Genomic DNA, 15614 nt, shown 5'->3' with positions numbered 1-15614 from the left:
ACCTGCACTCCAAGGTCTCTTTGTTCAGCAACACTCCCTAGGACCTTACCATTAAGTGTATAAGTCCTGCTAAGATTTGCTTTCCCAAAATTCAGCACCTCACATTTATCTAAATTAAACTCCATCTGCCACTTCACAGTCCATTAGCCCATCTGATCATAGTGCCGTTGTAATTTGAGGTAACCTTCTTCGCTTTCCACTACACCTCCAATTTTGGTGTCATCTGCAAACTTACTAACTATATTTCTTATGCTCACATCCAACACATTTATATAAATGATGACAAGTAGTGGACACAGCACTGATCTAAAATCACATTTCTCATTGGAAGTCCTGAAAGCATCTTGCACGAGCACTGATATGATTACACATTTATGAATCACTGCCTTCACTCTGGTGTTAAGTTATTACACACTATCAGGTTCAAATGGTGAATGATTTCAGAATCTCTGCAGGCACATTGCAGTGAGTGAAGAGGCAGGAGGATGAAGGCTTTGATTTAACATCACACTTCAGTCTAATAAATAGCAAACTATGGATGTCAAGGGACAGATTCATGAGAAAGTTTGGCAGCCTTTGGTTTTAATAGGTTTCTGGACCGCAATAATCTCAGTGGTACGGTGTGTGGTTCAGATAGATTACTGTTGTAAGCAATAAGCCTCAGACTCGTGGGTTGTTAAAAATTTAAAAACATGGAACATGTCCATAAGTCACTACATTTGCAGTGGTTGCTGCTTTTATGGGGTTGTGTGTTGTGTGAGTGCCTCCCCTTTGATTTAAATTAACAGCTGCCTTTGCACTCTTTGTAGTGTTTGGAAAGTTTAGCAGTGATTGGGAAGCAGGAATGCCTGATAGGGTCTTTTAGAGAATTTCTTGTGACCCAGGAGAATTAGGAGCACTCCCTGGCCTCCCCAATACGCTTTAGGCCTCACCAGTGCCGGTCACATAGAGATAAGAGTAGGCCGTTCATCCCCTCCTATCTGTTCCACCATTCAGTGATGATGTGGAGGTACCGGTGTTGGACTGGGGTGGACAAAGGAGGGAGAAGTGCTCCAAAAGCTTGTACTTCCAAATAAACCTGCTGGACTATAACCAGGTGCTGCGTGATTTTTAACTTTGACCACGCGGTGAGAACTTGCAGCTTGGTTCCATAAACTAGCCTTTGACCCATATCCCTTTATAGCTTTGCTTAACCATGTCCCCAATTCTCAAATATCCAACCAATGAAAATAGCTTTATCTTTATCAAACTTATCTTAGTCTGTTAGTATCTTGAAGGTTTCAATCAGATGACCCATGCACTGTCTACAATAAATGCAGATGAAGCACTGCTGGCGTTTCCTGCTTTATATGTTTGGGTTTCCTTGGGTTGGTGACTTCATTTCCTGTGGTGACATAATTTCCTGTTCTTTTTCTCAGGGGGTGGTAAATAGGGTCCAAGTCAATGTGTTTGTTGATAGAGTTTTGCTTGGAATGCCATGCTTCTAGGAGTTCTCGTGCATGGCTCTGTTTGGCTTGTCCCAGTCGAAGTGGTGTCCTTCCATATGAGTATGTAAGGACACTAGTGAGAGTGGGTCATGTCATTTTGGGGCCAGTTGATGTTCATGTATCTGTCAACAAACACATTGACTTGGATCCTATTTATGACCCCCTGAGAAAAAGAACAGGAAATGACATCATCACATGAAATGACATCACCAACCCAAGGAAACCCAAACATATAAATAGAAAACAGGAAACACGAGCAGTGCTTCGTCTGGAGGTTTACTAAAGATGTTACTTAGTAGGGTGACAAATCTTCCAGCTCAGTGAGCACACCTACACCCAGACCAAAGACAATTTCAAACATTTAGTTATTAAAGGATAAATGTGAGGTAATCCACTTAGGCAGGACAAACAAGGCAATGGAATACATGATGGATAAAGAGTACAGCTGGAGAAAACACATCAAGTCAAGCAGCATCGGCAGGAAGGAGACAGGGGGAATTGACATTTCAGGTTGGAACCTTATGGCACTGAACCAGACGAGATGTTAATAAATAAGAAAAGGTCAGCTCTGATTGAAAGCAAAAGCATGAAACCAAGACAAAGGTGTTTGATGGAAAAGATATCAGAACAGAGGAGAGAGTTCATGATCTAATATGTCAGAGGGATGGACCAGGCCATCGCAAATGGAGGTGAAGGTGGGACTCCTCTTCAGAACTGGACCCAAAATGTTAACTCTATCTCCCGCAGTTTCAGATCTTCAGCATCCGCAACGTCTTTGTTTTTTTTTTCCTTTTAGAAGGGAAAGTGTGTTTCGTGGTGACCTTCTACAGATGGTGGAAATGATCTTAATAAAAAGGATGGCACGCTGCCTCACAGCACCAGGGATTTGGGTTCAATTCCAACCTTGGGTGACTGTCTGTGTGGAGTTTGAAATTCTCCCCGTGTCTGGATGGGTTTCCTCCAGGTGCTCTGGCTTTCTCCCACAGTCCAAAGATGTTCAGGTTATGGTGGATTGGTCATGCTGAATTGACCATTGTGTCCAGGGATAGATAGTTTTAGGTGGGTTAGCCTTGGGAATGCAGGATTACAGGGATTGGATAGAGTAGGAGGTATGCCTGAGTGAGATGTAGGGTCGGTGAGGACTTGATGGGTTGAATAGTCTGCTCCCACAATATAGGGATTCTGTAGTGGAAAACACTCCTTTGAATGGGGAGACTAGAAGGTGAGGTGGAAGGTGAGGATGTGGCTCTGGGAAGGGGGAGCAGGGGGTGAGGGCTGACGTGAGGACAATAGGTAGTTAAAAGTCTTGTGAACCGTCACTGTGGGAGTGGTGAAGAATTCTCACTTGAGGGAAAAGCAAAACATGAATCCCATTGGGCATCTGAGCGGCCTCGAATTAATTCATCAATTTTTTTTTTACACTGGAGAAATAAATTTATAGTCAATATTTTGAAACCATTGTGTAAGACAAAGATAAAAAAGCAGTGAATGTAGCAAAAAAAGGTAATTTGGAGATATGTTTCCTCAGATCTGGCACCGTTTTCTTTGGTGCTCCATTTACTTAATATCCTAAGGGAAAATTCAACATAATTTCACACAAACTTCAACATTCATAAGTGATCCATTACCTACAAATGCGACAAGTTCGCAAAGTTGAAACATTAATTCAAATTTGACCAGCTGATCTGCAATTAGAATTGCTTAGTCTCAGAAGTATTCCCTGAAGTCTTTAATTCTTTCTCTCTATATCTTAAAGTCCACAAACTTCAAACATGCTCTTATCAAAACATTTGTCAGCTTTTTTGTTCAGGATTAATCAGCACAATGCTAACTGCCTTTGCTGGACTATGCTCTACAAACTGTTCACTGGGGCAAAAACACATTTCTTTCTGTATGTGGTTCATAAATATTTTACTACTTTTCACACAGTTCCGTACTAACGGTCCAATTTAAATAAAGTGTCTGTAACTAGAATAGATTAACAACCTACTTATAGAGTTACAGGCACTGAAGAAAAAGTTGCAAATTTCTTCTTACAGAGTTTTGGCCTTGTACTGATTATTATCAACACTGTGTTTCTTTGCTGCTCTTACCTGGCATTATTCCCCCAGCTTCAGTCTAGGGCATAAAAAGATGCCTGGCAGCTGCTTGGCATGTTGCAGGAACAAAAGAGACTGGGTAAAATCAGTCAGCAGTCCTAATGGCCCACTTTCTCTTTAATTTCAGGTCAACAATGTTATCCAGAACTCCTTTAATCAAAGTACTTCCTTTTAATAACCAGCACCACTTATTCCACACATCCTCAGGACCAGAATCTTATGATTCTTAAAAATGCATTTTGGGAGACAAGAACAGGACACAGAATATATTCTCCATCCACTCAAGGGATGTGGATGTATCTGGCTGGGCCATTGTTTACTGCACATCCCTAACTGCCAGGAGGAGATAGTGATCAGTTGCCTGCTTGGGCAGCTGAAGCCTTGGGATGTGGAGATACCCCTCAATTTTTAAGAGTAGGTTAGAGTTAGGGAGGATGGATTTTGATCCAGCGACAGTGAAGGAACAGTAATCGATTTCCAAATTAGGATGATGAGTGGTTTGGAGGGGATTGGTATTCCCATGTATCTGCTGCCCTTGTCCTTCTAGATGGAAGTGGTTGTGTTTTTGGAAGCTGCTCTCTATAGAGCCTTGGTGAATTTCTGCAGTGCATCTTGAGGATAGTACACACTGCTGCCTGTGCGTTGGTGGTGAAAGGAATGAATATTGAAGACAATGGATGTGGTGCCAATCAAGCAGGTGACTTTGTCCTGATGGTATCAAGCTTCTTGAGTGTTGTTGGAGCTCCAGCCATCCAGGCAAAAGGGGAGTATTCCATCACACTCCTGTCTTGTGCCTTGGAGATGGTGAACAGACTTTGGGGAGTCAGGTGGTGAGTTACTTGTATCTGACCTGTTCTTGTAGCCATTGCATTCAATATGGCTGACCCAGTTTTTGAATGGTAACATCAGGTGAATCAGTGATGGTAATTCTGTTAAATTTCGAGGGCAATGGTTAGATTCTCTCTTCTTGGAGATGACCATTGCCTGGTAATTGTGTTCTGCAAATGTTCCTTGCCAATTACAAATGGAAGCCAAGATGTTGGCCAGGCTTTGCTGTATATGGTTACAGATTGTTTCAGTATCTGAGGATTCCTGAGTGGAGCTGAATCACAGTGAACATCCCCACTATGACCTTCAGATGGAGGGAAGCACATTGATAAAACTGTTAAAGATGGTTGGGCTGAGGACATGACCTGAGGAACTGCTGTAGTGATGTCCTGGAGATGAGTTGATTCACCTTCAACAACCACAACCATCTCCCTATGTACCATGTATGAGTCTAACCAGAGAAGAGTTTGCCCCGATACTCCAGTTTTGCTAGGGCTCCTTGATGCCACACATGGTTGAATGCAGCCTTGATGCCAAGGGCTATCACTCTCATTCACCTCTGGAATTCAGCTCTTTTGTCCATGTTCAGACCAAGATTGGATTGAAATCAGAGACTCAATGTGCAGGTTATTGCTGATCAGGTGCTGCTTGATAGCACTGTTGATGACCCCTTCCATTTCTGCACTGTTGATCATGAGTAGACTGATGGGATAGTAATTGGCTAGGTTGGATTTGTCCTGTTTTTTATGGGCAATTTTCCACATTGTCGGGTAGATGCCAGTTTGTATTTGTACGAGAAGAGTTTGGATAGGGGAGCGGCAAGTTCTGGGGAATAAGCCTTCAGTTCTATTGCCGGAATATTATCTTTGCAGTACCCAGTGCTTCCAACTGTTTCTTGATTCATGCAGAGTGACTGGATGTAGGTTTGCTCGCTGAGCTGCAAAGTTCATGGTCAGACATTTCATCACCAAACTAGGTGACATCTTCAGTGAGCCTCTGGACAAAGCTTCGTATCAAGGCTCACTGAAGATGTTACCTAGTACGGTGAAAAAATGTCTGAACATGAACCTTCCAGCTCAGCGAGCAAACTTACATCCAGAACCTCAACCTGAGCTACAAATCTTCTCAAAACTCGTTCACGTGGAGTGAATCGAATCGGCTGAAGACTGGTATCTGTAATGCTGAAGACCTTGATTTCTAGATCCTCCATTCTGCTAAGAACCATACCTCTATAATATAATTCCTTTTATTTTCCAACATACAATATACTACCTCACATTTCTCTCACATCTCAAGAATACAGGGACAGACGGATGTTCAAAACAGTACCTCGACTAGATATTTTTTAGAACCTAACCAAAATTAATGAATAGATATCAAGGTAGAAAAATGAGAACATCAGAATTTATTTAATGAGTTTCCACCTTTGGACCTTTGAAGGATTAAGTGATAAGATGGTTCGAATTAAAATTGGCTTAGAGATAAGAAATACATAAGGAGGATAGATTGAAGAGCTTTGCTATGGCATTGAGAGGAACCCAAATTGGGATTTACTGAAGGCATACTGGTTAGGCTCTTTCTGGTCATACTGTTGATGGATTATTTGGAAGAAATTAAATTTAGTTTGACATTACTGAATTCACTGTTGAGAAAAGGACAAGTGATTAAATAGAATGAAAAGGAATAATAATGAAAGATGATTGATATAGAAGGACTAAAGAATGACACATGGATGGGCATCTGGATAAATGCAAGGCTGAACACATTACAAATGGATCTTCACAATGTCAGGGTGACAAGTCTCTAAAGTAAGGTGAAAACAAAAGGCTTTGTGTCTGATTATTCATTACTATACAAGAATCTAATCAATCTTCAATCGAGCAACAGTCTGCACCTTGACAGCGTTTTATAAGAATGCAAGAACTAAAAGCAGGAGGCGGCCATTCAGCCCCTTGACCCTGCTCCGCCATTTGATATGATTGTGGCTGATTTCATCTCGGCCTCAATTCAACTTCCCTCCCCTCCCTCCACAACCCTTTGGCCCATTACTACTTAAAGGTCTGTCTATCTCCTCCTCAAATTTATTTGGTATCCCAGAATCCACTGTACTCTGGGGATACACAACCCTTTGAGAGAAGTAATTCCTCCTCATCTACGTTTTAAATCTGCTGCCCTTTTCCTAAAACTATGATGTCTCACGCTAGATTTTCCCACCTGGGGCAAGATCCTCTCTATGTCTTCTTTACCAATCCCCTTTAGCATCTTACATACCTCAATTACACCTCCTCTCCTTCTTATAGATTTCTAGAGACTGTAGGCATACACTGCTCAAACTCTCTTCATAAAGCTGTCATCTCGGGAATGAATCGAGTGAATGCGATCACAAATGAAAAATGGCCACAGGTGAGAAAAAATGGCCGCAGGTGAGGAAAATGGCCGCAGGTGAGGAAAAGTGTCCACTTTAGGAAGTGGCTGCAGACTGTCATGATTCACTTCAACTTGAGGTGAAAAGATGGCATTACATTGTCCTTAGTATAGCCCCAACAACAGAATTTCAGTGGACCATCCAATGTACTTTTTGGTGAATTTAGTACCTTCAAGGTAAAGATGTCAATCTCGGTAAAAGGAACACTAATCCATTTTTGGCAGTCAGGTCCAACATCAGCCACTTGCAATTCATATAGCCACGGAAACAAATATTGTTCATTTTTTTCATTTTCAATTTCTCAACTTGCTCAGCACATTATCAACACAAATACTATGGTTGGCACAAGAGGGCAGAGGCTGTGAGATCATGGAAAGGGAGAGAAGGAACTTAAGGGTCAGTTTCTCATTTCACTCCACCTAGAGACGCCGATCAACAAGCTTCTCAGACCAAATTTGAGCTGAGTTGGGGTGTTTAAACATTCTCCCAACAAAAGGAAACACAGTTAGCAGATATTAACATCAAAATTTAAAGAATTTCCAAACAAAAGAAGATAAAGAAAGATCCTCAGAAATTGGGACCGGTTCAAAAAAGCAAAATGACTGAAGAATGTTACATTACTATGAGGAAAACAGTAAGTCAGGAATGTAAGAGACTTAGATCGAATTGTATGTTCAAAGTTTGGCAGATTACTCCTGTGAAGAAACCAGTACAAAAATGAAAAACACATCAGCCATGATCGAATGGTGGAGTAGATTCAATGAGCCAATGGGCTGACTCTGTGCTACTTTACCTTATGGTCACGTACACCTTGGATTTGCACAACTGTTAATCTAACGTCAAATATATAAAATACATTGCAGCTAAAACTAAAGGCCCTCCCTGATTGGGTAGAAGGGTGGTAATTGGATCAGTATTGTGGTCACATTAAATTATCTGTTTCTGCCTGGGCCATCAGATTATATGGAAGGTAGGCGTTGTTTGCACAACTCTGAATTATATCATGTGCAGTTACTTAATCTGCAAGGCTTTTCATTCTGCCCTCCTCTCATGACTTTCATTATGTTTGGAACAAGGAGGCCTGGTCCGAGCAATATCAAGTTGAAGTTCTCTGGTTGGACTGGCCCACAAGTGAGAATAGCTATACAGTCCATGTGTGCGTTATTAATAGTCGATATCAACACTGACCACTGCAATTGCTGTGATTCTCTCTTACTTATGATCTGCCTTTATGTTGTTGCTGCTGGCACTGACCCACATAAGACTTGTGGTCAAAGTGGTAACTTTACTGCAAGTGTAGTTCCTGAAATGCACAAAATCAAATTATTCTTTCACCCGACACTTAAACAGAATCAAAATTTTGCACTTTAGAAATTAAGTTAACACAAGGCTGTCCATGTGTAAAACTAGCCCAGGGACAGAAGTTCAAGTATCGTTACAACACCATAAGGTAAAGAAGCAGAATTAGGTTGTACACCTCAGAGAGTAAGCTCCACCATTTGATCATGACTGATATACTTCTCAGACCCACTCTCCTGCCTGTTCCCAGTAACCTTTGATTCTGTTACAAATGAAGAACCGACCTGTCTCTGTCTTAAAGACACTCGATGACTTGGCCTCCCACAGCCCTCTGCTGTCATGAGTTCCACACAGTTACCACCTTCTGGCTGAAGACATTTCTCCATGTCTCTTCTAAAGGGTCATCCCTTCACTGAGGCTGTGCCCCTGGGTTCTAAGTCTCTCCTACTGGCGGAAACATCTTCTCCATGTCCACACTATCCAGGTCTCTCAATATTCTGTACGTTTCAATCGGACCCCACCTCATCCTTCTAAACTCCATTGAGGACAGATCCAGAGTACTCAACCACTCCTCATATGACAAGCCCATCATCCCCGGGATCATTCCTGTAAACCTCTGAATCCACTCCAACACCAGCACGTCATTCCTTAGACACGGGGGCCAAAACTGCTCACAGTATTCCAAATGCAGTCTGACCAGAGCCTTATCTAGCCTCAGCAGTACATCTCTGCTCTTGTATTCTAGCCCTCTTAAAATGAATGCTAACAGTGCATTTGCCTTCCTAACTACCAACTTAAGAGAAGCCTGAACTGGGGGTCCCAAGTCCCTTTATGCTTCAAATTTCACAAGCATTTCCCTATTTAGAAAATAGTCTATACTTCTAATCTTGCTTCTCTGACTTTCTCACATTGTACTCCATCTGCCACTTCTTTGCCCACTCTCCTAACCTGTCCAAGTGCTTCTGCAGCCTCCCTGCTTCCCCCCCCACCAATTTTTGTGTCATCTGCAAACTTAGCAACAATGCACTCAGTTCCTATGTCCAGATTGCTAACGTATACTGTGAATAGTTACAGTTCCAACACAACCCCCTGCCGAAATCCACTAGTCACCAGCTGCTATTCTCAAAAAGACCTCTTTACTCCTAATCTTTCCCTTCTACCAGTCAGTCAACCCTCTATCAAAGCCGGTACCTTGTCCCTAACACCATGGGGTCCTCTATAGCAGCCTCCTGTGCGACACCTTGTTAAAGGCCTTCTGAAAATCCAAATAAATCGGGTCCATCGGCTCTCATTTTTCTAATTTGATCATTTCCTTCTAACAGATTTGTCAGACAAAGCCTCTCCTTGACGAAGACGTGCTGACTCAGCCCTACTGTACCCTGCACTTCCAAGTACTCTGCAATTTCATCGTTAATTATGGACCCTAACATCTTACCAATGACTGAGAACAGGCTAACCAAACTATAAATTCATCCTCCCTCCCTTCTGAAATAGGGGGTTACATTAGCCAGTGATTCTTGAGAGATCTTGGGTCAGCACGGTGGCACAGTGGTTAGCACTGCTGCCTGACAGCGCCAGGGACCTGGGTTTGATTCCAGCCTCTGGCGACTGTCTGTGTGGAGTTTGCACATTCCCCCTGTGTCTGCGTGGGTTTCCTCCCACAGTCCAAAGATGTGCAAGTTAGGTGAATTGGTCATGCTAAATTGTCTGTAGAGTTAGGTACATTAGTTAGGGGTAATGGGTCTGGATAGATTACTCTTCGGATGGTCGGTGTGGACTAGTTGGGCCGAAGGGCCTGTTTCCACACTGTAGGGAATCTAATCTAATCTAATCACTAGCGCCTCCACAATCTCCTCAGCTATCTCCTTCAGAACTCTGGGGTGTAGTCCATCCAATCTGGGTGATTTATCCACCTACAGGCCTTTCAGCTTCCCCAGCGGCTTCTCCTGAGTGATGGCCACTACACTCATCACTGACCCCTGACTCACTTGACTTGCTGGTATCTACGCTGGTGTCTTCCACTGTGAAAACTGATGCAAAATGTCTGTTCAGTTCCTCCAACTTTTATAGAGTCATACAGATGTACAGCATGGAAACAGACCCTTCGATCCAACCCATTCACACCAAGCAGATATCCCAACCCAAACTAGTCCCACCTGCCAGCACCCGGCCCATATCCCTCCAAACCCTTCCTATTCATATACCCATCCAAATGCCTCTTAAATGTTGCAATAGTACCAGCCTCCACCACATCCTCTGGCAGCTCATTCCATACACGCACCACCCTCTGCGTGAAAAAGTTGCCCCGTAAGTCTCTTTTATATCTTTCCCCTCTCACACGAAACCTATGCCCTCTAGTTCTGGACACCCCACCCCAGGGAAAAGACTTTGTCTACTTATCCTATCCATGCACTTCATAATTTTATAAACCTCTATAAGGTTACCCCTCAGCCTCCGATGCTCCAGTAAAAACAGCCCCAGCGAAAACAGCCCCAGCCTGTTCAGCCTCTCCCTGTAGCTCAAATCCTCTAACCCTGGCAACATCCTTGTAAATCTTTTCTGAACCCTTCCACGTTTCACACATCTTTCCAATAGGAAGGAGACTGGAATTGCACGCAATATTCCAACAGTGGCCTAACCAATATCCTGTACAGCCACAACATGACCTCCCAACTCCTGTATTCAATACTCTGACCAATAAAGGAAAGCATACCAAACGCATTCTTCACTATCCTATCTACCTGCGACTCCACTTTCAAGGAGTTATGAAACTGCACTCCAAGGTCTCTTTGTTCAGCAACACTCCCTAGGACCTTGCCATTAAGTGTATAAGTTCTGCTAAGATTTGCTTTCCCAAAATGCAGCATCTCGCATTTATCGGAATTAAACTTCATCTGCCACTTCTCGGTCTACTGCTCTGTCCTCATCAATCCTCTTTGTTACATCTTCAAAAAACTCAATCAAGTTTGTGAGACATGATTTCCCATGTACAAAGCCATGTTGACTATCCCTAATCAGTCCTTGCCTTTCCAAATACATGTACACCCTATCCCTCAGGATTCCCTCCAACAACTTGCCCACCACAGACATCAGGCTCACTGGTCTATAGTTCCCTGGCTTGTCCTTACCACCTTTCCTAAACAGTGGCACCACATCAGTCAACCTCCAGTCTTCCGGCACTTCACCTGTGACTATCGATGATGCAAATATCTCAGCAAGAGGCCCAGCAACCACTTCTCTAGCTTCCCACAGAGTTCTAGGGTACACCTGATCAGGTCCTGGGGATTAATCCACTTTTATGCGTTTCAAAAAATCCAGCACTTCCTCCTCTGTAATATGGACATTTTGCAAAGTGTCACGATCTATTCCCTACTTTCTATATCTTCCATATCTTTTTCCACAGTAACTACTGATGCAAAATACTCGTTTAGTATCTCCCCCATTTTCTGCGGCTCCGGGGCCCTATTCTCTCCCTCGTTACCCTTTTGTCCTTAATGCACTTGTAAAAACCCTTTGGATTCTTCTTAGCTGTATTTGCCAAAGCTGTCCATGTCCCCCTTTACTACTTCTTCAGCCTCATTTTCCAGGGGTCCAATGTCTACTCTTATCTCTCTCTTACCTTTTTTACATCTTAAAAAAAGCCTCTTGCAACCTTTTTCTCTATCACTGGCTCGCTTACCCTCATATTTCATCTTCACCCTATCATTGCTTTTGAATTGTCCTCTGCTGGTTTTTAAAGGTTTCCTAATCCTCTGGCTTTCCACTAATCTTCACCACATTGTATGCTTTTTCTTTGGCTTCAATGCTGTCCCTGACTTACCTTGACTTGACTGAAGATAAATCAACAGGTGATGCAGATCGTTAAAAAATGTTTTGTATAGAAACTTAAGAAGAAAAACTCAGCATGGATTTACAAAAGCAGTATTTTGTTACCGATAACATTAAGATGTTAGTGGGGATCTGGATTCTGTCTGATCTCCTGGATTTTGGAGGGTAATGGAATTTTCTGTGCTGCATTTTATATGGTCTTTGAGAACGCTTTTGACAAAATCTCACTTGAATGGTTCGTTACTAAATTAAGAATCACGGAAGTCTGGGGTGCAATAGAGGTCTGGATAAAATGGTTACAGAATTGGAATGTCGAAAGCAGTCATTTGTCGGGGGTGTGGAGGGGAAATGAAAACCTCAGAGGAGCGTGGGTTGGGGTATGGAGGGTAAATACTGGGGAAAATACAAAGCCAATTCCAACTCACTGACATCTGTAATTGGAATGGTCTTACCAGAGGCTGACTACTAACATGTACTAAACAAGATTAGAGTGTACAAAATTAAAAATCACACAACACCAGGTTATTGTCCAACAGGTTTAATTGGAAGCACTAGCTTTCGGAGCGCCACTCTTACATCAAGTGGTTGTGGAGTACATGATTGTACGACACAGAATTTATAGCAAAAGTTTACAGTGTGATGTAATTGAAATTATATATTGAAAAATGCCTTGATTGTTTAAGAGATGCCGGTGTTGGACTGGGGTGTACAAAGTTAAAAATCACACAACCCCAGGTTATAGTCCAACAGGTTTTATTGGAAGCACTAGCTTTCGGACCGAGGAGCAATGCTCCGAAAGCTAGTGCTTCCAATTAAACCTGTTGGACAATAACCTGGTGTTGTGTGATTTTTAACTTTGATTATTTAAGTCTCTCATCTGTTCGAATGACCATGTTAGTTTCACTTCTTCCATATGTAAATCACAAAACTTTTTTTTTAAAAAAAGTTACATTCTCAAGTGAACTTAAGCCCTTCATCAAAAGCCCTTTTGCCTGAAACATTGATTTTCCTGCTCCTTGGATGCTGCCTGACCTGCTGTGCTTTTCCAGCACCACTCTAACCTTGACTTTAATCTGCAGTACTCACTTCTGCCTACATGTACTAAACACTCAATTTGAGCAATACTTTAACCGAGCTTCCAGTTTAATAGCCTATCTATGGGTTTCCAGATGCAGTAGCCAATGAAAACAAGCTGAGAACAAAACAATGATTCAGAGTCTGATCTAATCTCGTGGAAACGCTGCACGAAAACACGTGGTCCTTCCCATGCTGGGAAAGTGCTTGCTCAAGAGTACTTTTGCTGAGAGTTTCCTTTCCACACTTTGGAGATTTTTCTGAAACACATCAGGCCGGTGGTGGTATCTTGGCTGCGTTAGACATGACAAACGTCAGCAGAGAAACAACAATGGCCTACCGGTCAGAGACCTGGCACTGGATGGTCAGGTTTCCAATCTAACGGGACCTTTCCTGAATCTGGGAAGTTTTCAAAAAATTTAAAACAACGCATCAATGATCTCACTAACCAATTCTTGTAAAACCCTCGGCTGAAATCAATCAGGAGCCAGGAACATTGGGTCAGCCTGTGGGTCAAACAGCTTATGCCCCTGCACTGACTATTTTGATTTTGCTGAGTTCCTCCATTCCTTCCATTTCCAGATTTATTGTTGTTTCTGGGATGTATCATCCATACCCTATAGTGAAGACTGATACAAGATAACAGTTCAATACATCTGCCATCTCCTCATTTTCCAGTATCAGTTCTCCAGACTCACTTTCACAACTCAATTTTTAGATTTTTTAAAATACTGTTAGAAACTCTTACTATCAGTTTTTGGTATTCCTGGGTAGCTTTCTCTTGTACTCTACTTTTTCCTCTCATTAATGTTTTTGTCACTTGTTTGTATCCTTTACATGGGCGTGTCTCTTGCCCTTCCTGTGTGAGGGTTCAGTACCCCCTTGGGATGGCTGAGGGGGGAAACAGCAGCAACTGTTCAGATCCTATTTATGCTTTAGGGGATACCTGCCTAGGTGGATCATAGGGTCACATTGGAAGCTGCTGGAGATGTGTCCTTTCCAACCCAATGACTCTTTGGCTCCTGTAAAGTCACCTTCAGCAGTGTATGGATCTCAATTTGGCCACCACCCACCCTGTCATAGAGCTGTACAGCAGGGAAACAGTTCCTTTGGTCCAACTCGTCCATGCCGACCAGATATCCTAAATTAATCTAGTCCCATTTGCCAACATTTGGCCCATATCCCTTTAAACCCTTCCTATTCATATATCCATTCAGATGCCTTTTAAATGTTGCAATTGTACCAGCCTCCACCACTTCCTCTGGCAGCTCATTCCATACATGCACCACCCTCTGGTGAAAAAAAGTTGCCCCTTAGGTCCCTTTTAAATCTTTCTCCTCTCACCTTAAACCTATGCCCTCTAGTTTTGGACTCCCCTACCCTGGGAGAAAGACCTTGGCTAATTGGCCTATCCACGATCCTCATGATTTTATAAACCTCTATAAGGTCACCTCTCAGCCTCTAACACTGCAGGGAAAACAGCCCCAGCCTATTCAGCCTCTCCCTATAGCTCAGACCCTCCAACATTCTCGTGTAGCTTTTCTGAACCCTTTCAAGTTCCACAACGTCCTTCTTACAGAAGGGAGACCATAACTGAATGCAGAATTGAAACTCTTACTATCAAAAGTGGCCTTATCAATGTCCTGTACAGCAGCAACATGACCTCCCAACTTGTGTATTCAATGCACTGACCAATAAAGGCAAGCATACCAAACGCCTTCTTCACTAACCTGTCTAGCTGCGACTCCACTTTCAAGTAATTGTCATTGGTCACATTATATTAATTTCTTCAGAAATGACAACAGAAGCCACTTATCATCCAAGCAACAAGGCAAATAGTTAGGAAACTGCCAACGGATGGATTATTGAAGACTTTGGAAAAGAAATAATTCTGTCTGACAGTCAGAAGTGAACAAGGAAGAAGCAATGCCTATCACGACTGCTTGAACATTTTATTTACAGTGGTTTATTTTGTACTTACCACACATACACTTTCCCTGTGAAGTTCATCATCTGGATTTACACCCACCCTGTCACACGAAGAAAATGAAGAGAATCAGTGAAAGGATTACTTGGTGATCTAACAGTGTCCTTCAATTTTGAACACAAGTACTGAACATTCCAAATTCTACTGTGGTTGCTGAATTTGACCTCGATTTACCGACAGAACATTAAACTCAGATGCAATTTTCTCCTTTAAATAGGAGGATCAAGTTGTCATGAAAATATCAGGCTCTAACTAGTCACTTAGGAAATAAAAGAGCTTTGAATGAACAGCCAATATCGTGTTCCATGCCTTTTTTTTTAAACACGTCTTGTGCCGAGATACTCTCTCTTTTCACCTGCACTAAGAAATTACCATAATTAATACAACATGCTTTATGTTCTGTTTCAGACAACAACACTGCCATTGCAGCATCGTCTTTCCCCTGTAATGTGCGAAATGCCGAAAGGTTAAGAAAACAGATATAAATCCCATGAATCTCTGTGCTTCTCTGTTTCTCACCTGCTGAACATTCCTGGTTTTAATTAATAAGGTGAGGCAGTGACCTACTGGTATTATCTACTAACCCA

At 42.4% G+C, this 15614-nt stretch overlaps 1 protein-coding gene across 1 annotated transcript in view; it reads right to left on the bottom strand.

Annotated features, from left to right (window-relative positions):
- LOC122555670 (sodium/hydrogen exchanger 9-like) overlaps positions 1 to 15614 on the bottom strand; it is a 451890-nt gene that overhangs the window by 91513 nt on the left and 344763 nt on the right. The window contains exon 13 of the mRNA XM_043701665.1: positions 15022 to 15070. Within this exon, the coding sequence (XP_043557600.1) occupies positions 15022 to 15070 (49 nt within the window). The remainder of the gene's footprint in view (positions 1 to 15021; positions 15071 to 15614) is intronic.

The sequence above is a fragment of the Chiloscyllium plagiosum genome, chromosome 13 (assembly GCF_004010195.1).
Source record: "Chiloscyllium plagiosum isolate BGI_BamShark_2017 chromosome 13, ASM401019v2, whole genome shotgun sequence".
Classification (NCBI taxonomy): domain Eukaryota; kingdom Metazoa; phylum Chordata; class Chondrichthyes; order Orectolobiformes; family Hemiscylliidae; genus Chiloscyllium; species Chiloscyllium plagiosum.
The sequence above is the reverse complement of the archived record's forward strand: the minus strand, read 5'-3'. Positions and strand labels throughout refer to the sequence as shown.